The sequence below is a fragment of the Falco peregrinus genome, chromosome 13, assembly GCF_023634155.1.
Source record: "Falco peregrinus isolate bFalPer1 chromosome 13, bFalPer1.pri, whole genome shotgun sequence".
In the NCBI taxonomy this organism is placed as follows: Eukaryota; Metazoa; Chordata; class Aves; order Falconiformes; family Falconidae; genus Falco; species Falco peregrinus.
Window position 1 is genome coordinate 22,448,080 of NC_073733.1, and position 26,878 is coordinate 22,474,957.

Sequence of the window (26,878 nt, forward strand, 5' to 3'; positions counted from 1 at the left end):
CGTAGTTACATGAAGAACTCAAAGTGGTTTGTATTCAAATTTAGCTGCAGTCAATAAAATGTAATTTTAAGTCAAATGATGTTGCAATTGCAGTTAGTTTAATTGTGTTATGTTTCTGAATATATAGTGGCAATTCTTGCCACTAGTATTAGTATTCTCTTTAGCATCTGAATAGTGGAAAGGTCTGTGAACTGTGTAAAAATTCTTGGCAATATTGGGATTGAGTATGAAATTCTGTAGCTGCTACTATAGGTAAAAGTATTTCACCGTGATCTGCGTTGGATATGCTTTTGAGTTGTGTCCTGTCCTGAACTGCAATCTCACTAACATAGTATTTGGGTTGCATGATGTTGCACAGTTTGCCTGTTTGAGTGGTCCAACTTTCTTCTGTTAACAGAAATGGAACCTCGTGGTACAGCTGCCTTGCAGCTCCAGGAGCACAGCAGAGGCTCTGGGGCCCCTCAGATGCTTAAGTGCTCTTTTTCCTTAGAGCTTAAGACTTACGATCACTTTGATTTTACTGCTGGCTTGATCTGGCTCACACGGATGAATATATCTTTTGGTAGTATGTAATGAAACATTTTATGTTCTTAAATTTACCTTAATTATTACTGAACTGTACTGAGAGGAGTTTCATTAGCAGTGGTAATCATATCTTGGTATGAAACATAAGACAGTGGTTTCTGTTTTATAAACTTATAAATCCTTGACCCCACAAGATGATCCCCAAACTCTGATAGCTGTGCCTGTCTGGAATCCCAGTGAAGTTGTTCTGGCAGATTCATGGCACAACAGTGTTTTAGATACCTGTTCATCTACAGTGTGCCTGTGTATTATGTACACACAATGCATGTTTATTATTTTACATAATCTTTGGAAATTTTTGTGTGGTATTAGGGGTCAGATGACTGTTTGGTCAAAATCTGGGCTACAGATGATGGGCGCCTGCTCTCAACGTTGCGAGGACACTCGGCTGAAATTTCTGACATGGCTGTTAACTACGAGAACACGCTGCTTGCTGCAGGCAGTTGTGATAAAGTAGTCCGAGTGTGGTGTCTTCGAACCTGTGCCCCAGTTGCAGTGCTGCAGGGCCATTCAGCTTCCATTACTTCCATACAGGTAAGGAATGAATTGGTTTTTTCCTAAACCCTTGAATTAAAATGGTAATAAGAGGTGTGGATTAGCAATCAGGGATAAAGCTTCTTTTCATCTCTGTTTGGCAGCATAGATTTGCCCTAACTCAAGAGTGTTGTTTCCAGGCAAACTCACTCCTGTGCAGTGGCCAACTACGGCCTGCAGGGATGATCCTGCTTCTTCTGTCTGCCTCTAGCTATGTGATCTTATTGCTGCTTCCTTTGACCCAGCAGATGCAGGGTCACTGAGAGCACCAGATCAGCTAGCTGAGCCAGGGAGACATGGTGGCGTCTTTGGTGGTAGTCCTTGTACAGCAACTGGTCCAGCAGTTGTGTGTTCATAGAGAACAATTATTTTTCAGAAGAATACTGTCAGCTAAAAATCCTGATGCCACATTTCTTACTTGCTCCGTTATCTTAGCCTGTGCTGTAAGGAGCTGTTCTGGATATTGTAGCGTATGTAGATGCTGCAGCAGCCACTGTGCAGCACAGATCAGGGTTTGCAGAGAATCTGTGCTTGTGCCCGTGCAGTTTCAGTTGTGTGGCAAGTGCCCAGTGAACAATAGCAGAGGGAAAAAAAAGCCGCAGCTTCCAGCACTCAGTTCTCTTGTGGTGGCACAGTCAATAATGGCTAGTAATTTGCAGTTTATTTGCTTTAAAAAACCTTGCAACTGCTAGGCAGAAATCTCCAACAAAAAAAAAAATTACAGGATAAAAAAGACAGTCCCTGCAATTTGGCAGGGTTTGCACACATTGGGGAGAATGAGTGGGGATGTTTGGCTCAGAATCCCTCTCTTCTGGAGCCTTGCTGCCTTTGCTGCATCACTGTCTTCTCCATCATGCCAATAGGCCTGGGGAGTCTCATTTCTCCCCCTCTTGCCTACGCTTCCAATTTTGTCTGATTTCAACTGTCTTGCAAGCTACTTACTTCAAGGTGATTGTTTTGGAACCATATTTTACATCCTGGTTTTGTGTTTTGTATATTATTTGATTGCATATATATACGTTCCTCCCAAGCTTTTTGTAAAACTCTAGTAATTTAGAAAATAATCAGTCATGGCTTTTTGAGGAAACTGTGCTTTATTCCTTTATCAAATTACCAGCTAGCAGAGGATTAAAGGTATTGCTGCAGTTATGAAATTAAAGTGAGAGACTTTAGAATGAAAATCTTTCCTACTCCTTAAGAGAGGCAGAGGAGAGGTTCGTGAAGAGGGAGGGAGTGGGGGTCCTACGGTGCTCCTGTGCTTCGTTTGGCTTGGATGCAGGAACCGTTTTTGTCTTTGTTACCATGTTTGATCCGTTTCTGTCCTAGGAAGAAGTATTTCCTCGTCTTGTTGACCCATTAAAAGTGTCTAGGCTTGTTTCATTTCTCCAATTTATCAACTTTTGTGTGGTAGAGACAAAGACTTGCTAGTCATAATGTAGGTGTTTTCATTTTCTCAGCTTTATTTTTATGGAAGTTCAGCTTTTCTACTTACCCCTGATAATGCTCTCTGTACTTCCTGGGGAGAAAGCTAATATGTTTGTGAAAAAGATTCTTGCCAATGTCCATTTACAGGTTTCCAGCATGTAAGGGGAGAAATTAGCTGGTTTAACTGTTACAACTTTATTTTTAGTTCTCTCCAGCAAGGAAAGGAACAACACGATACCTCACTTCTACTGGTGCTGACGGAACAATCTGTTTCTGGCAGTGGCATGCTAACACCATGAAATTTAAGTAAGCCTGTTTAGATAATTATCTTAAATAAAGGATGAATTTATTTTGAGTTTTAGCATGCAGAGGAATGCTGAGATGATTAAATAAGGGCGTGTTCTTTCTCAACAAACAAGTTTCTTGGAAAACGTTCTTCCGTAGCTGTGCTGGTGCATCACTGTGCACAAGTGCCATAGCAGTGTGTGGGGCAGGGAGCGCTTTCTTGTGTGCTGGGGAGTCTGTGGCATTGCAGCCCAGAGCGGGGGCAGAGATCAGGGCTATTCTTTCTGTGTTTTGTGCTTGGCAAGCCAGTGCTGTGGAAGAACTTTCAGCTTTTATGTTTAGGACTAAATCCTTGTCCAAAATGTACAGGCAGAAGAAATTATTTGCTTGTAATCGGAAGACAACACATACGTAGATGACATCAAACCCATACTTAATAGGGAGTAAATGCTATGAGACTAATGGTTTGCCAGGTTCTGTTTTAAATAGATTGGAATTGGTGAGTATCATGCTAAATAAGTTATATAGTCTCTTCAATTTAGAAAACGATGGTTTTCTTACTAAACTAAGGAAGAAAATCATTGAAATGAAAAATGATTTCTAGCAAGCTTAGGTAAGAATTAAAAGAGATTTAGGATGGGCATAGTCACCTTAACCTGCTGAGCTGTATATTCTTGTTGAATGGCATCAGAATAAAGTAATGAAAAGTAAAAATGTTGTGTTGTTGCATATAGGGATCGCCCCGTAAAATTTGCAGAGAGGTCCAGGCCAGGTGTTCAGATATCTTGTTCATCTTTCAGTTCCGGTACGTATGCATTGTAAGTTGGCTGAGAGTAATTTATGAACTAAATTCCTTTGGTGAGAGGACTGTTACTTCTTTTTAAATACAAATGGTATTAAATCCTTTTTCAGTTTAATTATAACACTGTCAAATTGTGATTGTTTAAAATTTTACATGCTAAACATCTGCCTCAAACTGCTTTTTCTCTTTTTTTTTTTCTATAATTTAAGCTAAAATGCCTTGACCATTTCCAAGAAAGACTGTGCTTTCAGTCTATTGTTTTGCACACCAGAGATTTTTCTTTGCAATATTCTTTTAAGGTTTTACCTTGTAAGGTTTTTGAGTGAAAAGTTCACGAAATCTGGCAGACAGGTGGCCTCTGTTCAAAGGTTATACTTTTGCTAATCTTGCAAATTTGGCTAAGCTCCAGGAGCATCAGTTCAGTGTGTTTGAAAATATCAGCTTAATAGACATCCTTTGCTGCAGCTTGGAATTCTCAAAAATAGCAATTTTCACAAACAAAATTATGTTATTTCTCATTAATTTTTGCTGTCTGCAATTGAGAGCTATTCTAGAGCTGTGTGAGCTTTGCCTACGTTCCTTTTTTAAACCCAGAAATCCTGAATGACTAGAACCATTTACTGCATTTCAGTGCAGTAAACTACACAATAGTGCCCTTTTTGTGCAATATTGTAAACAGAACAAACATTATAAGAAAATAGGTTAATCACTCCCAAGTCAGCAATAATTTCTCTGATATATGTCAAATAGATATTGAAGATGCACTTAAATATTTTATTTGATGTTTACTGGTGAGAATATGAAACTATTCCCCATTTAATTTTCCACATAGACTGAAGTAGCACACTGTGGTAATTTCTGAGGGAAAGCAGAATAGTTTGTTGGACAGATGTTGTAACTTGCAATATTCTTTTCCTTTGGTCAGAAAGATTTGCAGCTGGAAAATATTGTAGAGCTCACAGTTACGCTAAAGCTGATAAGGTCTGAGAAAATACAGATCAAAGAAGCAGCTGTCAGAGTTAACCTCTTTGTTCAGGATGTATGCTTTGATGACATTGACATTTTCTGTTTAAAACTCTAGTTTGCTGTTTTGACAATAAGGCGGTATTTAAATTTGAAGTAATTAAAATAAGTTATTCCTTTAGACGGCTTTTCTTCTCACAGAAAACACTGTCTTTCTTAGGTGGCATGTTCATTGCAACAGGTAGTACTGACCACGTGATAAGAATTTATTATTTGGGCTCAGAATCTCCAGAGAAAATGGCTGAGTTAGAATCTCATACGGTAAGAGACAAATCAGAAAGCAAATCTCGTTTTTTCCCCGCTTTACCTTATTTCAGGAACTTGGGTTTTGTACATCCTATTTGATTTCTTTTCTGTCTGTAGAGTTTAGTTGGCTCTCAACGCTGTGGTATTTAAATGCCTGGAAATTTGTGGTATGTTTATTTTTAAATTCCTCTGAGGCAGGAGATGTGTGCAAAATATGTTTTATGTATTTCATTCCCTCACAAAACTGAGGAACTAGGTGATTTTTCCATATTCTAGAAGAAAGTCTGTTGTAATGAGGAATTAAAGCAGTTTTCATGCACAATGTAGTTTTTCCTACTAAATTTACTGTTGAGTATTTAACTTCAGTTTGTGACCGCAAATCCACATAACAAGTAAAAACAAAGTAATTCTGGTTTTAGAGTGTGCAGTCAAACTTTGGATCATGATAATTTAATTTAGAGAATAAAGCAAGCTTAAAAGCATCCTTTCTCAAGTAATGCAGAAGGGTTCTCATAAAAATTCAAGCTTTTAAAAATATCTCTACGATGACTTTCAGTGTTAGTTTTCAAGTTCGTCTTGATAGCTTTTATTAAAACGGATGAATGTCTCAGTTTTAATGAAACCCCTTTAAGAAGCATTGCTAAACCAGCATCAAATCTTTCTTCGTTTCTTAGTTGTTACCAAGAGCAGGTGATGATTGCATTATTTATTATGTGTGTGGTAAACAATATATGAGAAAGGCAAGCTTATAGCAACACTGATAGGGCTGTCACTTGTGAGGAGTTTGGAGCATTTATCTTTGAACCTTAATAGCCCAACTCCCACCTTAACAATATTTTATGGATCAAGGCTGAGGTTTAAATTGATTCACTGAACTTCGGTGGGAGTCATGGGTCTCACATTCAAGTCCCAGAGCTCCAAGCCAACAAATCTAACAAGCACTTTGCTCACAAGAGTTAGATGTTTTCTATATTCAGCAGTTCAGGTTTGGAAGAAACTGTAATTCCTTTAATTTTTTACAGTCTGCTTTTCTTAATACTACAGAGTGCTGTCAGCCCACCCTTGAAAAAAATCCCAAATTGGACACTTGGTTATCAGGAGCTAGAGACATCAGTGGGAGTAAAGATAGCAAGTGCATGTAGCCAACACAAGTATAGAGCAAATAAAAAAAAAAAAAAAAAAAAAAAAAAAGCAAAACCATGTCTGAAATGCAACATTTGTTTCTCAACAATTTAAAAGTGGAAATAAAGCCAAGGTTTGAATTTTTTTGGATGAAATATTTTGATGTGCTTTAATGTTAGGTCTAAAAATTGCAAACCTGCTGTGGTTATTTATTTGGTGAAGTTGTTCTTTCTCAATCTTGTTGAGTGCTGTACCTACTAGGCCTTGTGAGCTCCTGGGGTTCCTTATTCTTGCTAATCCTGTGGAGTCTAAAAGGTGCCAAGTTTTCCAGGCAGAGCTTACCCTGGGGTGTGTATGGTCCTGTGGCACTAGGCAGGAGGACTGCACACAGGCTGTTGCAGCTTTTTGCTCCTGAACATTAAGTGTCAGGGAGACTGAGTCAGAAATTGTTTCTGTCTCTGAGATACTTCTGGAGAAACCAAAAAATATTACCCATCTGAAGTTTTCTCTTTCAGTGTTTACCACAATACATCTGGGGAAATTTAAACTTCAAATATGACTTTTCTTCTTGAATTTGTAAGAATGTGTGTTGCTGGAGATGTATGGGAGGATGTAATTTGCTAAATAGAAGCTCATCATTAAGTTCTTTTTGGATGAGTGTTTCTGTTTACAGAGCACTTACTACTATTTTTTTCCTTCCTCCTATTTAGGACAAAGTGGTGGCAGTCCAGTTCTGTAACAATGGTGACAGGTGAGTGGCTGTCCTGGGATTTTGACATGAGAAATATAATATTTAATTTTCCAAATAACGTGTCAGACAAAATTTGGTGCAGCCAGAAGACTGCACATGGGCTCCGATTAATCTTAGCCAAATTATTGAAAGTGTCTTGTAGGATGCGTGTCATGTCCAGGAGCTTGGGCTTCTTGTCCTCAGCTGCAACAACAAAAACATTCTGTAACTATGCTTTTGCTTTGTATGTATTTAAACAGCAAGCTGGAAACCAAATTTTGCATCCTTGTTGTGTAAGAGTGTCTTACTTCACAGGTAGCCTTGTTAAGTACGGAAGGGGTTACTTCTGGAGTAAGAGCATTATAATAAATGTAGTTCTAAGCAGAAGTTAGAACTGTCACACATAGACAGATGGTCAGACAAGCAAGTCTGCAAGGACCTGTGGTCTGATCTTCATTAAAGGATCCTCTCTTGCAAGGTGATTTTACTTGATAAGATGGCAGTAACATCTGAGTATATTAATTGTTTATAATAGGATCAGGGATGTGGTTTCTCAACTACTTTTCTTTTTTAAAAATTTTTTTTAAACTAGAATATAATGTTAAATATGGGGGTGGAAAAAAGCTTGTTGCCTTTATCATTTCAGTCCTGTTAAAGCAAGATGAAAAATAAGCCCATACACCTATTTACTTATCTGTTTGGCTCTTGTTTGAGTTAGTGGCTTCTGGTCATCCTTTTTTCTGGGGCTGCAGGAAGCACAGGGATAGCATGGTCACTGTACCACATGTCTGTTCACCAGTGCTCGTGGCCAAGTTAGAGGCAAAGGAGAGGCCAAGTCACCAATGACAGTAGCACTTTTGGTAGCTGTTTCATTCAAAGGAGATACATTTCCCTTTTTTCTGTACTGGGTCGCAGATGAAGAGGCCACTATACTACTGTATCAACTGCTTTTGCTCTGTGCTCTTGGTAGTAAGTGTGTGGGAATGTGACACTGACTTCCAAAGAAGTTTCAAAGAATGCTCTTAGATTGGCATCCAAGCAGTGCTGTCTGTACTGACTGAGAGGATGCACAAACTTGGTGCAGTTGTTCATGAAAAGAAGATAAACGTGAAAGGGGAAACAAGACTTGGGGTTTTCAGAACTGAAATGGAAGGAAATCAAGGAAATAATGGCATCTAAATGACAAGTATGATGCATGATGAGAACAAGGGACTGCAGAACTACCTTTTATCTTTGGGTTTGTTGTTTGGGTTTTTTTTCCCATTACTCCACTGTGCTCTTATTTATGATCTGTATGAGAATCACCTTGAAGCTGATAGTGTTGTTGATAGATTATGTATATGTTTGGGGTTAAAATATATTCTCTTGCATATGTTATTGGTATCATTTATACCAGCTGGGGAACAGAAAGCAGCCAATGATGAGCATAACTTGAAAACATTTTCCAAATATATGATATTGCTGGTATGATGCTGAAACAGAAGGCCATCCACCCTTAACTGTCTGTCTCATTTAATTCCTTGGTGAATGATTTCTTCTGCCAGTCCCTCTCTGGGCACATTGAATAAGCAAGTTGTCTCTTCTGGTGCTCGGAATTCTGAAAAATATAGGAAGAGTGTTTGTTTTCATAAACACACTCAAAATTCTTAGGAGCTCAACTTCTGTGAGGTTCTAGAGTGATAAACATGATATTTTGAATAACAAAGCCCTCGTCCCTCATCTTGTATTTTTGTAACTCTGAAATTGCCCCAAAAAATCAACTACTAAAAAGCTGGTTTATTTCCAAGGTGGAATAAGCAAAGAACAGCTCTTCAGTGGGATGCAAAGGTAAAGTTGATCCTCACATCCCAAATTTGGATCCAGTTTACTTAGTAGATAAAATTCCTCTGCTTAATTTGTCTGCATTTGAGATTAAAACTTTCCTTTAGACATGCTCTCCTCATTACAATTGTTTGGCATTTTGCAAGGATTTGGATGTTTTATGTAATACTTCAGTAGTGTCCTACCATGTTTGTGTGGTGTCTCCTTGCAACCCACCATCTTTAGTCTTCACTGAGTCGCTGGTATGTCTGGATAGCTTAACATCACCAAGTGTCATATTAAATAGGCTAATCTTAACATTTCCTGGAGTGAAGACTGTATGAGTCTGTGTTTGTTTATGTGACTAACGATGGGCTATAGTACTTACTTTGATTGGTTTCTGGAACTAAGTGTGTGGGACAGTTACTCTAAACACACACCACCTACTCCAAACACTTGCTGCCACCTGTCCAGAACCAGTTAGAGAGACACGGTCTTAAGACATTTGGGTCTTCATGATCATTTAATTGGTCAGCTTTATAATTCATAATAATGTACTTATCTCTGACAACATACCTGGCAAATATGTGAATTTCTAGGCTCATATATGAACTTCCAGTTAATTAGTTTAGGTTATAGTGGTAACCCTGTGGTCTTAAAATTTACAAAGTCAAGCATTCCACCTGCAGAGCTTTCAGTTTTTAAAACTGTGAAGTCAGGATGCTGTCTCTTACATAAGAATTAAAGCCGGGATGCTCATGATGAAATGTATGAAGGTGCCTATAGGCACGATTTTGTGTCAAACTTCTGCAGCACAGCTGTGTTGGAGGGTGGTGTGACAAGCTTTGTTTAGTGATCAACACCTTAATGTAAATGGTTTTATGCCAGCTTTTGCTCATATTCCTTATTTTGCTTGGCAGGAGGTTTAAGGGATGTGTTCAGGCAGGAGCCTTCCAAGGAAAACTGTAGTTTTGCCAGTGGAACTGCACCTGTACTTGGAGATCTTTGTCTTGTAAAATTATGTGGGAATGTACTGGTATAATTGTACTAACAATTCCTTCCAAGCAATGTGAGAGCACAGGTCTCAGTGGGGGTATTAGGTCACATAGTGGCTGAAAATTATACGCTGTAGTGATGCTTTTAATGGAAAAGTGATAGCTTTTTATTGTAGTATAAAGAAGTCAAATAAAAAGAAAATAAGCTTGTCACAAGCATTTTTAAACATTTTTTCATGATGAAAAAATTCAGATCAGGGGAACTGAAAAGGTGAAACAATCACTTAATAAAATAAAATCAAATAGGCTTGCCTTTTACATGTAATTTTGTATATAAATGGAATATACTTGTGAAGGTGTTGGCCATCCTGTGAAAATGTATTACTTGAGGAGCTTTTTTCGGATTTCTCAACAAAAACGATTTCTGTGATGTTGATAGCCAAAGCATTATGATGCAGTTAAATGCATTTGCTGGATGCTTGATTTTTTTAAACACAGAGAAGTTCAAAAATGGAAATACTTGTGTTCAACTTCACAGGCAGGGCTACCTACTTGTGTTCAGTTTGGGTACTTCCCTATTCTGTCTTTACCCTCTCCATAAGTTAATGTATTATAATTTATGCTAGACTCCTGGCATGCAGTTTCTTTTTCTTTGCTGCCACTATGAACTGCTCAAGGGATTTGCTGATGTCATTAAAAAGGGAATGTGCAGCTTGTATGAATTACGACATTGAAGTCATTCCAAGGCCATCTGCTAGCTGTAGCCAAATGTAATTAATGTTGTGGGATATAAACTCTTCTGTACCATACAATATCTGATATGAAAATTGTTAACCTCACTGTCTTTTAATTATATTTTCTGGATCAGGGATGCACAAATATAAAGAATAAGTGTTGAAAAAAGATTAAATACATTCTGGCTTCTGTGCTGGTGTGAATGGGTGTGCTCTTGGCTTGCCAGCGTTTTGTAGCTGCCTGTTTCCTGTGGCAGTAGTTCATGGATATTTTATGAGTTGTTAAACACGCCTGTGTGTGGGCATACATAGAGTAAGACAAGCATATATATATATATATAAAAGTATACACTTCCAAGTATATATATATATACTTGCGTACATGTGCGTGTGTGCATGTTTGTGGCAGAATAACGTAAAAGTAAGTGCTTGTAGCGACCTTTCCAAAAGTGAATGACAGTACTCTGCCAAGCTCCTAAATATTCTTGCCGCAGGATTTAGCTTTCCCCCACTGTTCCTGAGGATGGAAAATGCCATAGCAAAGCTACTGAATAGTGAGAAAATAAGGTCCTAAGATGAGCATGTGGGTATTAGACCAAAAGAGCAGCTGTGACTTACCTTTATTCAGAATTTAATGATTCTCTTTTTTTCTTTTTTTTCCCATAGCTTAAGATTTGTCAGTGGAAGCAGAGATGGAACAGCAAGAATATGGCACTATCAGCAGCAAGATTGGAAGAGTGTGGTCCTGGATATGGCTACTAAAATGACAGGGTAAAACAAACCGAAATAGAGCATACTTCATAGCCACATTTACATGCAAGCCAAAATCTTCCATCATATTGAAAACAAATTTATTTACTTCCATTTTAATTTCAGTGCATGTTTCTTTTTGTATTCAAAATGCCATGGCTCTATCTATTAAGTTACACAGTTAATTTGCTCCCCTCCCCAAATATTAATACATTGGCAGTTCCCTACTCTAATGGTTGCAGAATATTTAGTATTTTACATACAAAATAAGAATGTCAGAGTTCCTCTCACAGAAAGTGGGTTTAGTAGAACCTTATTGATCATATGTTGATATGCTAATATATGTATCCAGTATGTTTCTCAACATTGAATTTTTCCTTAAGTTTTTGAGTAAGAGGTGAGACACAGTGATTTGATTCTCAGGTTCAGTTAGGGGTTTGAGTTTTTCTTTCTGAGATCTTCAAGTGACTTTTCTAAGTGGCCTTGTAATTGAATATGCACAACAACAAAAAGCAGAAATGGAGAAATCAATTAGGCATTCTGCTTCGCAGAGTTCTTCATATTTCATATGGTTACATTTTTAGTAAGTTAGCTGTCAGTGTGATTTGGATTCATTTAGCAGGTTCTTGCTCATTGTAGAGTTTACTCATATTGATGACTGAAAAATGCCTTGTAGGAAAAAACTAAATAGAACTGAGTAGCTTGAAATAAAGAATTGGAGTAGGTGAGGACGAATGCTTAAGGAGAAGAGAAACTTGTCCTCTTTAAGGAAATAAAACTATAAATCTTAGTGGTACTGAATATTTTCTGTATCGTTTTTACCACTGCAGAAGCCATCCTTCATTAGCCGGTAGTCACAGTGATGGCAGCTGTGCTTTCCCTAATTTCTTACTGAATTAGCACTGTTAAATCTTTCTGTATGTAGTTACTGATCTGTTTCTTCTTAAATTAATGATTTCCTTAGAAACAATGTAGCATCTGGGGAAGACAAGGTGACTAAACTGAAGGTTACTATGGTGGCTTGGGATAGATACGATGCTACTGTCATCACTGCAGTCAACAATTTCCTTCTCAAAGTGTGGAACTCATCCACAGGGCAGCTTCTTCATAGCTTATCTGTGAGTAAATCTGTGGCTAATCCCAAATGGTTATAGTTCAGCTCTGAAATTGATTTGAGGCTAAACTGCATCATCACCAGCAACAGGACATGGGGAAACAGAATGAAGCTGTGTCAGGGGAAGTTCAGACTGGACATTAGGAAAAGGTTCTTCACCGAGAGGGTGGTTGGTCACTGGTACAGGCTCCTCAAGGAAGTGGTCACAGCACCAAGCCTGTCAGAATTCAAGGAACACCTGGAAAACACTCTTCATATGATTTAGGTTTAGTTAGTCCTGCGAGGAGCAGGGAGCTGGACTTGATGATCCTGATGGGTCCCTTCCTACTTAAGATATTCTGTGATTCTATGATCATTCTCCTTGACAAGGAGTGCTTTGTCTTGAAGTATGCCACCTGTCTTACACTTATTGGGAGGAGTATGTATCATGGCGAAAGGAGCTGATGACCAGAATGCTGCTAGACCCTGGTGATTGCTGGCTGACAAGAGAGCCCTTGGAAAGCCACCATTTGTGCCCAGATTGGAGAGTTGCAACTGTCCTTGCTTGCTGATTTCTCCTTCCTCCCCATCCCTCTCCATCTCAGCTGTGCTGAGCTGCAGTCTCACAAAGTGGGCAGTGATAATGCCAAGCCTCTGACAGAACTGTTGACTAAGTACAGTTCTAGTCTAAGATCCAGTAAATTGAGCTGTCGTGAATGGCTACCTGAACTGAGATGTCCTCACACTAAATACTAATGTGTTTGGAGCTATTACATGGAGAAATACTGCTTTCTTTTTCACCCTGCTTTCATTGCAGGGTCACGATGATGAAGTTTTTGTCCTGGAGGCCCATCCGTTTGACCAAAGGATTGTACTTTCAGCGGGTCACGATGGAAATATTTTTGTTTGGGATATAGACAAAGGAACAAAAATTCGCAATTACTTTAACATGGTAAGAATGACCAGGGAAGGGTGTGTTGTTTGGGCGTTGGTTTTTTTTGTCACATTTGTGTAAAACTAATCTTGAGGCAAAAGCAGATTTCATTATATACCTATTGTGACCAATGTTACAATGGGATTGGGTGGAAAACTCCTACATATTAAAAAGGAAACTCTGTACCCTTCAGTAACCAATACCAAAGTATGGGTTTGCATATTGTAAGTGTGGCAGCAAATCTTTCATGGGATCTGTTACATCTGAATATTATTTATGTGCATGGTTATACCATACAGTAACTCCCAAGGTAGAGCAATGAAAGCCCCTAAGCCTGTGTGTTGCAGCACAATGCTGTGGTCTCGGAAGCAGTGCGATGGGCTTTGTGCTGCGTTTGGTTTAATATGCCCGGTGCCAGGCTTGTTGGTTTGGTTCCAGTGCTGAGCAAATGCAGCTGTACTGCTTTAGGACCTGAGCTAGCCTCCTGGCACTTGGGGCTGTGAGACCTGCTTGTACGGAGCCGATACATGTCTGAGAAATTTGGTGCAAGCTTGCCCTATATCTTCCATTAACATAAAGTGTAGACTTCTAGGTGATTGTTTTAGAACATACATTAGAAGTTGTACTGAAATTTCAGAACAGAGAAAATGCAAGGTTTTACTGCATTGTTCAGTTTAGCTTTGATAATTAAGTAGAAAAAAATGTAAGTGTAAATTGGTTTTGAGGGAGATGAGAAATGGCACAGAATTAGGATTAAATACTTGTTGGATCACAGGTAAAATTTTTGTAAGAATGCTCTTATAGGGAACGCATGATTGTGAAAGGAATGCTCTGTGGTTCTATACAGATTGAGGGCCAAGGCCATGGAGCTGTTTTTGATTGCAAGTTCTCACCAGATGGACAGCATTTTGCCTGCACAGACTCTCATGGACATCTGCTACTATTTGGTTTTGGATGCAATAAATATTATGAAAAGGTGCGTTGAATAAATGTTAAACTCTTCTGTGTCTTGACCTGATTTTGTCTTAGAAGTATTGGTGTTAGAGTTTATTCCGTTGCACTGCTCCAGACAAAACAGTAATTAGATCAAGAAGCAATTGCTGTTTGCCTAAATCAAAAAGACTTACACAGGAGAATCTCTAGACAAGGGAACAAAACATTAACTTCTATCTATTCACCTCTGTTGGCATATTTTACTATTGAATTTTTGCATCAGGCCTTGGTAATAAAACACATTTGTTGTAGGAATCTGTTCTCTGTCATAACATTTCTTCTGTTGATCCTAAGTGTAGGAGTTGTGGTTTATGGGTGTGGGAGCCATTCCAGAGCAGCAAGACAGCTGCAAATGGCCATTGATTTATTTATTAAATTGCTTTTCTTGCAGATTCCAGATCAGATGTTCTTCCATACGGACTACCGACCACTGATCCGTGATGCAAATAACTATGTGTTGGATGAACAGACTCAACAGGCTCCACATCTTATGCCTCCTCCATTCTTGGTGGATGTTGATGGAAATCCTCATCCCACCAGATTCCAGCGGCTGGTACCAGGGAGGGAAAATTGCAAGGATGAACAACTTATTCCTCAGCTGGGATATGTAGCTAATGGTATGCTGCCTAAAACTCACGCGTAATACATGTATTGCACAGTACTGAGTACCAGCTCAGTAGGATGGTACTATAATATTTGTTTGTTTCAGTTGTCTTCTGAAACTGGTGCTTTAAATTCAGTATAGAGATAGAGGAGGAGGTAGGGTGGCTTTATGGCTTAAAGGAATTGCATGGAATCAACTTGACTGGAGGCAAGACATGGAGACAGCGGTATTCCAAAATGTGTGGGCTTCTACCATGCATATGGCAGCATGCTTGAAGAATTGTCCTGTTAACCTCGGTGTAACTGTGTGTGTGATTAAGAAAGCAGGAAGGCAAGAAAGACATTGAAAAAACAGCTTTTGTTTTTTAAAACAGGTTGGATTTTTCTTGTAGATAGAAACATTTGCAAAATGCTAGTTTCCAGAAGAGGTCTTCCATTATTACCTATTGAAGCTTAATTTCTTTCTGCTGTTTCTAAGGGCTTGTGTTTATATTTCACGTGTGGTTTGTAATTTTAGGTTTTTATTGTAACTTCTTTTTTAAACTTTGCCTCCATTTATAGCATGAGAGCAGAAGGCCAGCCTGGTGATCAGATGTTTTGCAGAGTGGATAAACAGTTGTGCACAATTCTAAATTTGATTGTTTCTGTGTGTTTAGTAAAACAGAAATTAATCATTTTATAAGCAGCTGTGGCTTTGTTCTTGTCAAGGTGATGGTGAAGTAGTTGAACAAGTCATTGGGCAGCAAACTAATGACCAGGATGAGAGTATCCTTGATGGAATGATCAGAGAGCTACAGCGGGAACAAGATCTGAGACTAATTAATGAAGGAGAAACTCTTCCAAACCCTCCACTCAATAGATCCCACTCTGTTAACGGAGGTAAGTGTCCCTTCATTGCCTCTGACATTTCTTTCAGTAAGGTACTAATCAAACGGTGTCAATGTAAACTCTGAGACTGGGTCTTTGAGGATGCTTTTCTTTCTTGTTATACACATTGTTAACCTTTGTGGTGCAGCTGGATGTTCTGCTGATGCTAGCAGAGAAATTAAAGGTTTAAGGTGCTGCTGAGGGCAGGCAATGCTATAACTGGGCTGTATCTGATTACCTAGAACTGTTACACATCATTGTTCCTGTTATAAGCCTTTTCTAAAAAATAAAGTTCGCTGTATTGTCTTGATGTCAGTCACTGCAGAGATGATACTTTGTAACTGCATCATGTCAGCATATAATTAGAGAATGTCATTGGAATACAATGTTGTGACAGGCTAATGGCTTCCTGTCGCAGCATAAATGCTAAGGCTGAGCATCAGTGTTTATAAAATAAACATGTCTACTCTGTCTTAGTGTTTCCTTAGAAAGCTTGAGATTATTCTCCTGGCAAGTGTTCTGCTACTGTGATTTTATTTTTAATACACAAACTGATTAAAAATTTAAAACAAACTCAATCAGATGTGAACAGCTGACTGAGTGCAGTTGATGTAGAAGAGCAGATGCTGTAGACTTGTGCTGCAAGTCATCCTGAGCTTTTAAAAAATTTACATCAGCTAATAAATTAGTTCTAGGTTAAATGACTGATTATACGTTTGAAACATTTCCTGGCAAAGTTCATTAGGATTGCTAGATTTGGAGTTACTTTTCTTTAAATTCAAGAAGGAATAGGAAAAATATTAGTGAAAAATGCTGAAAATACAGTTTTGCTTTGATCTAAATTTATATTGTCAAGAAGGTGTCTTAGAAGCCAGCTTCAACTCACAAGAAGTCTTTTCTCCTTCTTATGATAGGTTGAAGTGTTGTGCAATCCCAGTTCTCAATTTTATTTCTATGTCCCTGTAGTTGTGTGAAAGGGAATTTCCAGATATGAGTGGCATAGAAATTAGTTACCTTATAGAACTTGCATTGGCCAGTAACTTTGCTACATGAACTGCCCATTTGTGTGAGTTAATTAGAGTCTGTATAAAGTACCTGACATTAAAATAGCCAAATGCTTTTTAATAGGTTTGCAAAACTATGAATGCAATATTATTCATGTGGTTAACCATATTTAAGCATGTACAAATTGTGTTGATGCATTCCCACATGATAAGATAAATGATGGCAGTGATTCCGATATTATCAGCTTTTTTTTGTCTTACTCTCTCCTGAGTATGTAGCACTGTGTTGTGCCACCTGATGAATAGGCTAGAGCAGGAGCGGTGCTGGTGGCACAGTAGATAAGCATTACAAATACAGAACGCATCGAGATATATCAGAAACCTTAAACCTTGCAGCAGTCTATTATTTTACATGTCAACCTCATCTTTTCTTGTACTGTAGAATTTAAGATTCATTTCAGAGCCTTTAAACAGTTGACAAGACTTTGATTTGAAGGTCACTCAACTGCCTTTAAAACTTTTCTTGTAGGTCATATTCTTTGCTTGCCTCAGATACGTCAGCCACAGTGACGTTACAGTAGCATACACATCTGCAGTAGTCCAAGGCCGATGCACAGAAATGTTTATCTGGAGCAAAAGGCAAAGCCATTTAACATAGAAAAGTGGGTTTTATTGCCAAAAAAAAATATCTCTGCACAGTTACTCAACTTTAAATTCTAGATTTTATTGATGGTTTATAGAAGTGAAAAAAAAAAAATCCTTTTCTTCCTTAGCTCTTCGAAGTCCAGGTTTGGATGTTACATCTCCACCAAATGTTGGTCTGCGGAGAAGTGGTCAGATTGAAGGGGTCCGGCAAATGCATCACAATGCTCCCCGAAGCCAAATGGCAACGGAGAGAGATCTCATGGCATGGAGCAGGAGAGTGGTGGTGAATGAGCTTCCCCCAGGCATCAGCAAGTAAGACATAACTGGGACAGGAACAAAAGATTAAATTGTATAATGTTTAATGATTCTTCCATACACCTGTTTTGATTTTTAAAAAATGATTTTTTAGAAATGTGTTGGCTTTTGGGGGTTGGTTGGTTCATTTGTTAGTTTTGAAAGGTGGATGTTAGGGTTAGAGTGGTAGCCTCTGCTGGACGGTTGTGGATACTAATTCCTTCTCTTCACAATTGAATCTTTCTTTACTAATTCAAATACCAGTTTTTCCTGAAGCTTTATTTTTTTAAAAAAAACTGAAAATAATTTTAATGCATTTCCATTTACTTGAAAATAATTATGCATGCTAAAATAACAAGTTTTCTTCCTTAACTTATGATTCCAGGAGTGAACTGTGTGTGGATGCTGCTAGAAAGACTTGTTTCTTATAGCAAAGGAACCAGAAGTATTTTAATGTGTATATTAATGAGACTGTCAAGTTATAGAATGATTTATTGAATATAATGGATGTTTCCTATATGTAATTAGGGTCCAGGAAGAATGTCGAGCTGCCAAAGGCGAAATTGAAATTAATTTATACACTGTTGAAAAGAAGAGAAAACCATCCCATACCTTACAGCGGGTGAGTTAATTCAGCAGAAGAGAGAGCCAAGGTGTGAAGCAGTTCTGAGCACTGAGCAAAAAAAAGAAAAAGAAAAAAACCCCAAACTGACTTTATTAAGTGATTTAGCAGATCAATAGTACTAATTGTTTCTCTGGCTCTCTGTCTTCCTTCTGTAGCTGTAATTTGTCTGTCTTTAATATGCAAGTAGCTGTGGTAAATCTCTATCCTTCAGGCTTCAGTAGTGAGAAGATGCTGGGAAAGGAAAAGAGCAGAGCCACAGTTGGGTGTTCAGTTTGACTTTTGGAAACTAGGAGAAATATTAGAGGTGCCACGCTGATTTAAGTGACTAGCTTTTATGTTATCCAGACACTGCAGGTATTTTTTAGAAAAAATTCTATTTCTCCATAACTTCCTTTCTAAAGACTGCTCCTTTAAAAAGTAGAATCGATATTGAACCGAAAACCCACACCTGCATGTGCACTGAAATGAACCGCAAGTGTGTAAAAGATCTTTTCAATTCTAATTCTAGATTTCCTACTTGTCATTTGTAAGTGGGGTACAACATGTAGTCACTTCAATGAGGCACTCACTTTAACTGTGTCATCAATTATTAAATTTCTAATCTGTTTCTTTTTGTCCCTCCTGTGCCGTTCTAAAAGAATGATTACCAGCCAGGAAGTGGAAGGTCTTTGAGAAGAAACCAGCGCAAACGCCAGCATGCCTACCAGACACGCTCGACCATAGAACACAATCAGCAAGGAGCAAGTCAAAATGCGTGTGCACGGGAAGAAACAGACAGCTCCTCAGAGGTCTGAAACATCAAGCAGCAATTTTCAATAGGTCCCCTGCTCACAAATAGCATGGTTTGACAACAGATGTGCTGAGAGCACTGTTACCGTTAAGGCTCCAAGTTTCTCCGCATAGGAAGAAACACTCGGATCATTGAGTCTTTTAGATCTGTGGTGTTACTGTAGTATGTTGATCTTGGAGAGTGAAGGATCAGTTACCTGAATGCCAGTACAGTATTCAAAACTAGCTTAGAATAGGTTAGCTATTTGTGGAAAACTGAAACACTTTCAGGTAAATTTAACTAGGTTGTGTTAAACCACTGGCTATTTTGGGATTTCATACAGCACTCGTATTCTAGGTCATATTCGGTACTTCAGTTTCATCTACATTTGTAGACTGCTGTTGGAAGAGAATGAGTATTGATATTAATCATTGATACTGGCAAGGGAAGGAAATATAATATCGAAAAATATAAACTATACCAATTACATATAACTTGTTCTCATTAAGGAAGCATGCAAAGTGAAAAGAGACTGAACGTTGTCACTTTGTAAATGCATTGAACATACAGAACAGCTATGAAGCTGGTCACTTGAAACTAGAATTTATTAATCAAATGCTTAAATGACTACTCATTCCATGGTTCTAATACCATTAAAATTCACATCTCTTTCTGTAGGAATTATATAAGGATATAGTATAATATTAATTAAGATACAGAAAGATATTTTGGACTTATTTAAAGCTAAACCAGTCCTTAAATGCAAAGCTTTCCTCAGGTGAGACAGCTCAAATAACTTGCTTGCAAGCAAAAATGATACAGGTTAAACTTGACCCAAAATGAAAGCTTTTGTTTTTAATACAGGAAGATGAGACTGTTGGCACAAGCGATGCATCTATGGATGACCCTGTGGCAGCCTGGCAAAGTGAAAGCAGTTCCAGGTAGCTTTACTGGTTTTAATTGTTGACATTAGTTTATTATATAATTTAAGTAAGACCATTGACAATGTGATGGTATGACTACAAGTCAGTACACCTTGTGACAGATTGAAGCAAAGTGTTTAGTACACTTAGGTGGTTTAAAATGTTAACCAAGAAAATTTGTGGTGTCTGTGAAGACAAATACTTTTACATATTTGAATAACTCAGTAATTGTGGAAGTTTTTATAACAGCATTTAACAGAAAACCAGTGTGACAATTTCTTAGTTTTGAAGACTGACATTATTTCCAGTTCTTCATGAAGCATTTTTTTTGTGTGTGTGTGTGTGGGGGTTTTTTATTTCAAAGTCAAGAACAGTTTTGAAAGACCATTTGTAAGAAAATCTTGCCTTTAATTAAGAACTGCTTGAAAAAATCAATGCCAGTTTGCCGTATGCAATAGGAATACTGGTAGAAGTGCACACGTATCTTCTGGCCATACTTCAGCATTTCCTAATTTTTCTGTTTGTCAGTATGTATTTGTGTGCAATTTCTACAGTCTCTTTTCTTATTCTTAATGTTACGCTTTTAAGGCTGGAAGAGCCATGAGCTGATATAAATACACTATGTGTGTTATTTGGATATTAAAGAAGTCAGAGCTGTATTTTTAGAAGAGTACTCTGGCTTTCTAAGTTTTTCCTGCATTTTGTGCAGTCAGTTCTTACGAAGGCAGTCTGTGAATCAGTGAGATACTTATTTTTATACTAATTATCAGCCATAACTGTAGTTTTACCAATGAGTTTAAAAAATATATAATTTCTGAAATACACAGATTAGAGGACATTTAGGTTTTCTTTAAATTCATATGAGAATAAAATTTTGTGCTAATCCTGACAATCCTAAAACCTAACCGGAAGAGCAGGTTGAATGTTGGACCTTTCACTCCATTATGTGAAAACCGAAGTGCTGTTTTCTTTCTTACAACTTTTTATTATCTACAGTGATTCATCAAGTGAATATTCTGACTGGACAGCAGATGCTGGAATTAATCTCCAGCCTCCAAAGAGACAAACCAGGCAGGCGGCTCGGAAAATCTGTAGTAGTTCTGAAGATGAAAATATGAAGGGAACAAAAGGACTGGAGCCAAAACGAAGGAAACTCAAGCAGCCTAGAAAAAAGGTCAGCGTTTTTTATTTTTTTAATGTCTTTTTTACTTTATGAATGTAAGGTGTTTGTTTTTGAGGAGTTGTTTCAAAAGTGAAACTTCTCACAAACAAGTATATGGTAAGAAAGAACCTATAGATATCACAGTAATTGTAATACCAGTGGTGCCAGCGTAATTTTTTTGTTTTGTTGCTTTGTGATGTAGATGTACTGCCATGTTTCATGCAGGTGGTCCTCCATTACAAGTGGCATGTTTTCTCCCAGATTTATGCTCTTCACTGCAGTTAGATTTACTCCAAGGTGATTTTGTTGTAAAATCATAATGCATCTATATTGTAGCTGCATCGTCAGATTTCTTTTTCCTCGTATTTTTTAAAGAAGACATTTAGAATATTTCTAAAGAAATAGAATCTCTTTATTTATGAACATTTTAATCTTCTATTACACTTAAAACGAACATGTCTTATTCCTTACTATTTAGTTGAGGTTTTGGGAAGGTTGACATTCCAGCATTTGCTTTGCCTTACATCTAGTTAACTCCAATAATGGCTGTGTGATCAGTTTTTCATATGTTCTGCTATAGTAATTACAACTTACGTTCTAAATGTAATATATTTAAGAAACCAAGTGGACTGCTTTCAATGGAAGGTGAACCCAGTGAAGAATGGCTTGCTCCCCAGTGGATCTTGGATACTATACCCCGCCGCTCACCTTTTGTCCCACAAATGGGCGATGAGGTAATGAATGTAGCAATTATGAAATCTCTACCTAGGCTGATGAGCTTGTTTTGGTCAGGACTGTTATATCTAGCAATATTTTCAGTGGATTGTGCTCGAGATAGGCTGAGTTTTGATAACTTCTTTTTATTCTCAGGCAATCAGTTGTTTACAGATAGCTGTCCTGTGTATCTCTTTGTGCACATGTAACTTAGTAGCAGGAAGAATCAGTTGTGTATCTTCAGACAAACCTGCACACTTCGTAACGATTCCAAGTTTGACAGCATATAGCAGGTGCCACTCCGGGGGCTTCTTAAGAGGAGTGCCTTATAATGAAAAAAGAAGTGTGCTGTATCTTCTGAAAGGGATGATCCCTGACGTGTTCATAGAAATTTTAGAATAAACCGGAAGAGAACGACCAGTAAAATAATATTTTATTTATTTTTTTTTTAAGATCATATACTTTAGGCAAGGCCATGAAGCTTATGTGCGGGCAGTAAGGAAAGCAAAAATTTATAGTATTAACATGCAAAAACAACCATGGAACAAAATGGAACTCAGGGTAAGTTAAATACTTCAAAGAGCTGAATGTCTCTGTAATGTTAAACTGACATTAAAAACCACTATGAAAAATGTGAAGAAAGCATTAATTTAAAATGTTAATATAAAAATTAAAATTGTAAATTTTAAAATTACTGTTTCCATTAACACAAAGCTTTACATCTGTTCAGTCCTGATAATAGGAAGTCAGAAGGATATTAAAGAATGTGTGGTATTCTTGTCTGGTAGATTAAAAACCATGTAGAATATTAAATAAATAAAAAAACATCACAGTAGTTAAGAAGTGGAACAGGTTGCCCAGAGAGGGTGTGGAATCTCTACCCATGAAGACTTCTCAGAGCTCAATAGGGCAAGATCCGAGTCGCTTGATCGAAATTAGACACCAGCCCTGCCGTAAGCAGGATTTTGGACTTGATGATTCTCAGAGGTCACTTTCAATCCAAATTATTTTATGACACTGTTGGGTTTTTTTCTCACCACTCATTAGTTCAGAACCCACCACTCAACAGTTGTTTATGGTTCTGCCAACACTCTACAATGACTGGAATGTCTAGGTTCTGTTTATTGTTTTTAAAGCTGTGCTAAGAAGTAAGACATCATGGTGTGAAGACCTAAATGTATGCACATACTCTGTTAAACTGTGGATCTAGCTATGCATATAATTGTGTATGTTCTTAAACTCTTGGAAGGGCAAGACAATAACTTCAAACATGTTTTTACAAAATAAGAGTATTATGAATTGTGTGGGTACATGCTAGGTTTACATATTTTGTTGATTTTACTTATCCTTTTGCTTTGAACCATGGAGTCTCCACAGTGTTACTGTATTTTTTTTCCTGCTTTACTCAGATTTCATACCAAGAGAAGAGCACGTATCTGTGCTAATATTTGTAGATGTCTATGCCAGTGGTTCTATTAATGAAAATAATTGCTTTACTGGACAATAGTCAGTTACTAGTCCTAGGTATTCAGTGATTCCAGCTGTAATCTTCAAAGGCGTCATCAGTTTATAAGGAAATAGCATTTCACTTAGGATAGAGAACTTACTAGCAGCTGGTGTTTGGCAGGATGTGAACATAAAGGCTATTGTTGAATTTCCCCTTTAAGAGGAAGAATTTCCTTTTATTTCCCACGTATGTTGCTGTGCAATTGTGAGAGGCCCTGGGTTTGGTCAAGTACAGCCTTTAGTGCCATCAGTGTGATTAAAACCAGAGTGGGTATGTTTCTTTGAAACTTATTACAAAAGTTAAATAATTTGTGGGCATCCTGCTCACAAATCTACCAAGGGAATGAGGACCTTATATCTCTTTCGATTTTCTTTTTAAGGTGTCTGTGACTGATTTTCCGTATTTGAGAAAGAAAAATTTTATGGGTGAAATTACCTGGGTTATGGAGTGGAAATTGGTTTTTAAGAATATGGTCCTTTAACATGGATGATTTTGTTGGTAGTGAGTTAAAATAATACTGTTCCATGCTTACTGATAAATAGGAACAAGAATTTGTGAAGACTGTAGGAATTAAATATGAAGTTGGGCCTCCTACGCTCTGCTGCTTGAAGCTTGCATTTCTAGATCCAATCACAGGCAAAATGACAGGAGAATCATTTTCCATAAAGTAAGTAACTGAAATGCTGAGGATATTCTTCAAGAGATTTTCTTAAGAGTTTCAAAGCTTCCCCCGACCCTGCCCTTTCTTTTTTCTCTTGCAAGGCATAATTATGGTATTAATTAGTTATTACACCAAACTTGAAAACAAAATGCATGAAATTTTGTGTTTGGAGCCTGTCTGTATTGTACCTATTTATGGGTAATAGGAGCAATTTTTTTGTCTGTTTCACGAAGGTACCATGATATGCCAGATGTTATTGACTTCCTCGTGCTGCATCAGTTTTATAATGAAGCCAAAGAAAGGAACTGGCAAATAGGTGACTGCTTTTTTTTTCCACTTCCATATGTTTCACAACATACCTGGAGCTGTTTAATAGGATATAGCGTCTTTATTACGTGATGTAAAGGACTACCACACGTGATATTATAGCGATCATTGAAAACTTTTATTTGATGTTTGCTGCAATTCCTGTAGCAGAAAAAAGAGAGAAATGAGATAAACTCTTACAAGGCCTGTGATAGCAGAAGAATCTACTGTTATATTGTGATTTGAGGCAGCTGTGACTAATCACTAGAGATGTGCAAGCCCTCCCTTTAGGGGAAAGACTTGATTCCTATAGCGCAAAATGCAAGAATTCAAGTAGTGCGTTTATGAAAGATGAAGTTGATTCTCTAAAAGAAAGTATTTAACAATTATTTGTGGTGGTGTTCTGCTGAATGCCATCTTTTTTTCTTATAGGGGATAGATTTCGCAGTATAATAGATGATGCTTGGTGGTTTGGAACTGTGGAGAGTCAGCAACCTTTCCAGGCAGAATACCCCGATAGTTCCTTCCAGTGCTACTGTGTTCAGTAAGTATTTACATAGCTGATGTATCACACATGTTTACATGCTCTAGGTCTCCTAGATGTTTGCATGCAACTTAAATGTGTACCTCAAGAACTAGGATCCTTTTTTCCATTTAAACACATAACCAGCCCCGTTGGGTTTGTTTATTTAATTATTAACCTGTTCATAAAAGAGCACTTTTGGTGTAAACAGCAGTGCTGTGAGTATATAGGACATACAAGAGAAAAATAAGGAGGTGGATTGTAGCTAGTGACATATCTTGTTTTTAATAGGCATGACCTTTTTGATTTAAGTCTGGTAGAGAAAAGGTGTATTCTTATATTCAGCTCTAACTTAGGCATTGGAATGTGTGTTTTTTTTAATAGCTGGGACAATAATGAAAGAGAGAGGATGAGTCCATGGGACATGGAACCAATTCCAGAAGGAAGTAAGTGTGTGTTGAATTCATGTATGCGTACAATGTAAATAGTTTTTTGCCACTGCTAGTACTTACTGTTGTTGAATTCTTGATATCTAGCTGCTTATCCGGAGGAGGTTGGTGCTGGAGTTCCTGTGACTCCAGATGAGCTGACAGCTCTTCTCTACAAACCCCAGGAAGGAGAATGGGGGGCCCATTCCAGAGATGAAGAATGTGAACGAGTAATCCGGGGGATTGAGCAACTTCTTTCCCTTGGTATGTTTGGAGAGAAAAGGTGGAAGGATTAAGAATATCAATGTGGTGGTGAAGAGTAGATAGGATGGAGCATCGGGAGTTGGTGTGGAGTATTTGAAATGTGCTCAACTAAATCATTGGAAAGAGTATATTAAATTTCATATGGTGTCTTTTTCAGTGATACTCCCTTTTTTCTGGGGCTTGACCTGCTTCTTTTCAAATTAATGGAGGTTTTCAGTGGGTTATATCTAAATACAAAACATTGAATTAAAGCCTTCAAAAAACAACCAACAAATCCTCACCAAACATCCTCGCCAACAAATACCTTGTAACTAGTTTGTGGCCATTTAATAGCATGACGTGATTGAAATTATATCCTGTATTTAAACACAGGCCTTGTCTGTATTCTTAGTTTATGTTGCTTGTTGCACTACTGCTGTTCTGAGTGCATATGCCATGTTGCTTTATAGCAATACACTTGGCTACTGGCATGCAAATCTTGGATGCATTAAACAAAAAACGTTTTTTCAAGGGTAGTTAACATGGTACAAAAGAAAGAATCCTACCCTTTGGGTAATGATGTATCCAGCTGTAGATCTGTTTTGCTTTTGCTGAATTCTTAGAAAGAAAGCCCAGAAACCATATAAGGAATCTAGTTATCTTATAACTTCTCTTCTGGTGTTTTCTGAGGCGTCTAAATTATTTCGATCTTTTACCTTTCAGACATTTCTAATCCCTTTGCTGTTCCGGTGGACCTTAGTGCCTATCCCATGTATTGCACTGTTGTTGCTTATCCAACAGACCTCGCCACAATCAGAAGGAGACTTGAAAACAGGTTTTATCGGTCAGTTGGGTTTTTATTTCTTTGTAATCTGCATTTACTGTAGCCCAATCGAGGACAATATGTTTAGCTGAACACTGTGTAATGCTGCTTCAGCAATATATTGCTTTAATAAGCCAACAGCATAAGGTCAGATTCTGTTTGGCCTTGGACAAATTGAGTCTTCCTGAATAATAATTTCCTTTGGCCACACTGTTAAGGCGAAAAAGCTGGTATATCTGGTTCTGGAGTGTCTCTTTTGTTTAACGTACTGACCTTTACTCTCTGGAAGCACATTTGCTTCATCTGTATCTCTACTGCCTTTGAACCAGATGCTTTGCTTGTATTGCAGTTGCCAGAAGTGACCTAAATAGTGCTGTAAACTAGAAATCTCGGTTTTCCAGTTAACTTGGGGTTAAATAATGTCCTATTCTTTTGGTTTTTTTCTTTTTCTTTTTTTTTTTTCCCCTCTGAGGACCACTGTAGGTGGCTTTCTCTAAGGGGAGCAGTCAGTAGTCTTCTTCAGTAGGCTTGTTTCCACTTTTCGTTCCATTCATTGCTGATTTGAAGAGGGACATCTCTTTTTTGCACACAGCTGTTACGGTCTGGTGCATTGGGGCAGTCAGCAGTATGTGAGCAGAAATTACTTACCTTGGTCTCTAGCAGCCTGTTTCTCCTGGATCTGAATTACCCGATTCCTTGTTTTACTGAGGAATCCTACTGAACTCAAGGA

The 26,878-nt window shown here is 37.9% G+C and overlaps 1 protein-coding gene across 1 annotated transcript in view; it reads left to right on the forward strand.

The window, feature by feature from the left end:
- The window catches only part of BRWD3 (bromodomain and WD repeat domain containing 3), a 58,731-nt gene that overhangs the window by 20,250 nt on the left and 11,603 nt on the right, over nt 1–26,878 (forward strand). Inside the window, exons 8-31 of the mRNA XM_055817837.1 lie at nt 898–1,119; nt 2,750–2,850; nt 3,564–3,634; nt 4,815–4,915; nt 6,733–6,773; nt 10,948–11,052; nt 11,996–12,149; nt 12,942–13,076; nt 13,906–14,034; nt 14,443–14,668; nt 15,363–15,533; nt 17,299–17,482; nt 17,993–18,086; nt 18,728–18,877; nt 19,723–19,799; nt 20,778–20,955; nt 21,561–21,677; nt 22,111–22,218; nt 23,707–23,831; nt 24,059–24,141; nt 24,564–24,675; nt 25,039–25,100; nt 25,191–25,346; nt 26,049–26,169. Of these exons, the coding sequence (XP_055673812.1) occupies nt 898–1,119; nt 2,750–2,850; nt 3,564–3,634; nt 4,815–4,915; nt 6,733–6,773; nt 10,948–11,052; nt 11,996–12,149; nt 12,942–13,076; nt 13,906–14,034; nt 14,443–14,668; nt 15,363–15,533; nt 17,299–17,482; nt 17,993–18,086; nt 18,728–18,877; nt 19,723–19,799; nt 20,778–20,955; nt 21,561–21,677; nt 22,111–22,218; nt 23,707–23,831; nt 24,059–24,141; nt 24,564–24,675; nt 25,039–25,100; nt 25,191–25,346; nt 26,049–26,169 (3,023 nt within the window). The remainder of the gene's footprint in view (nt 1–897; nt 1,120–2,749; nt 2,851–3,563; nt 3,635–4,814; nt 4,916–6,732; nt 6,774–10,947; nt 11,053–11,995; nt 12,150–12,941; nt 13,077–13,905; nt 14,035–14,442; nt 14,669–15,362; nt 15,534–17,298; nt 17,483–17,992; nt 18,087–18,727; nt 18,878–19,722; nt 19,800–20,777; nt 20,956–21,560; nt 21,678–22,110; nt 22,219–23,706; nt 23,832–24,058; nt 24,142–24,563; nt 24,676–25,038; nt 25,101–25,190; nt 25,347–26,048; nt 26,170–26,878) is intronic.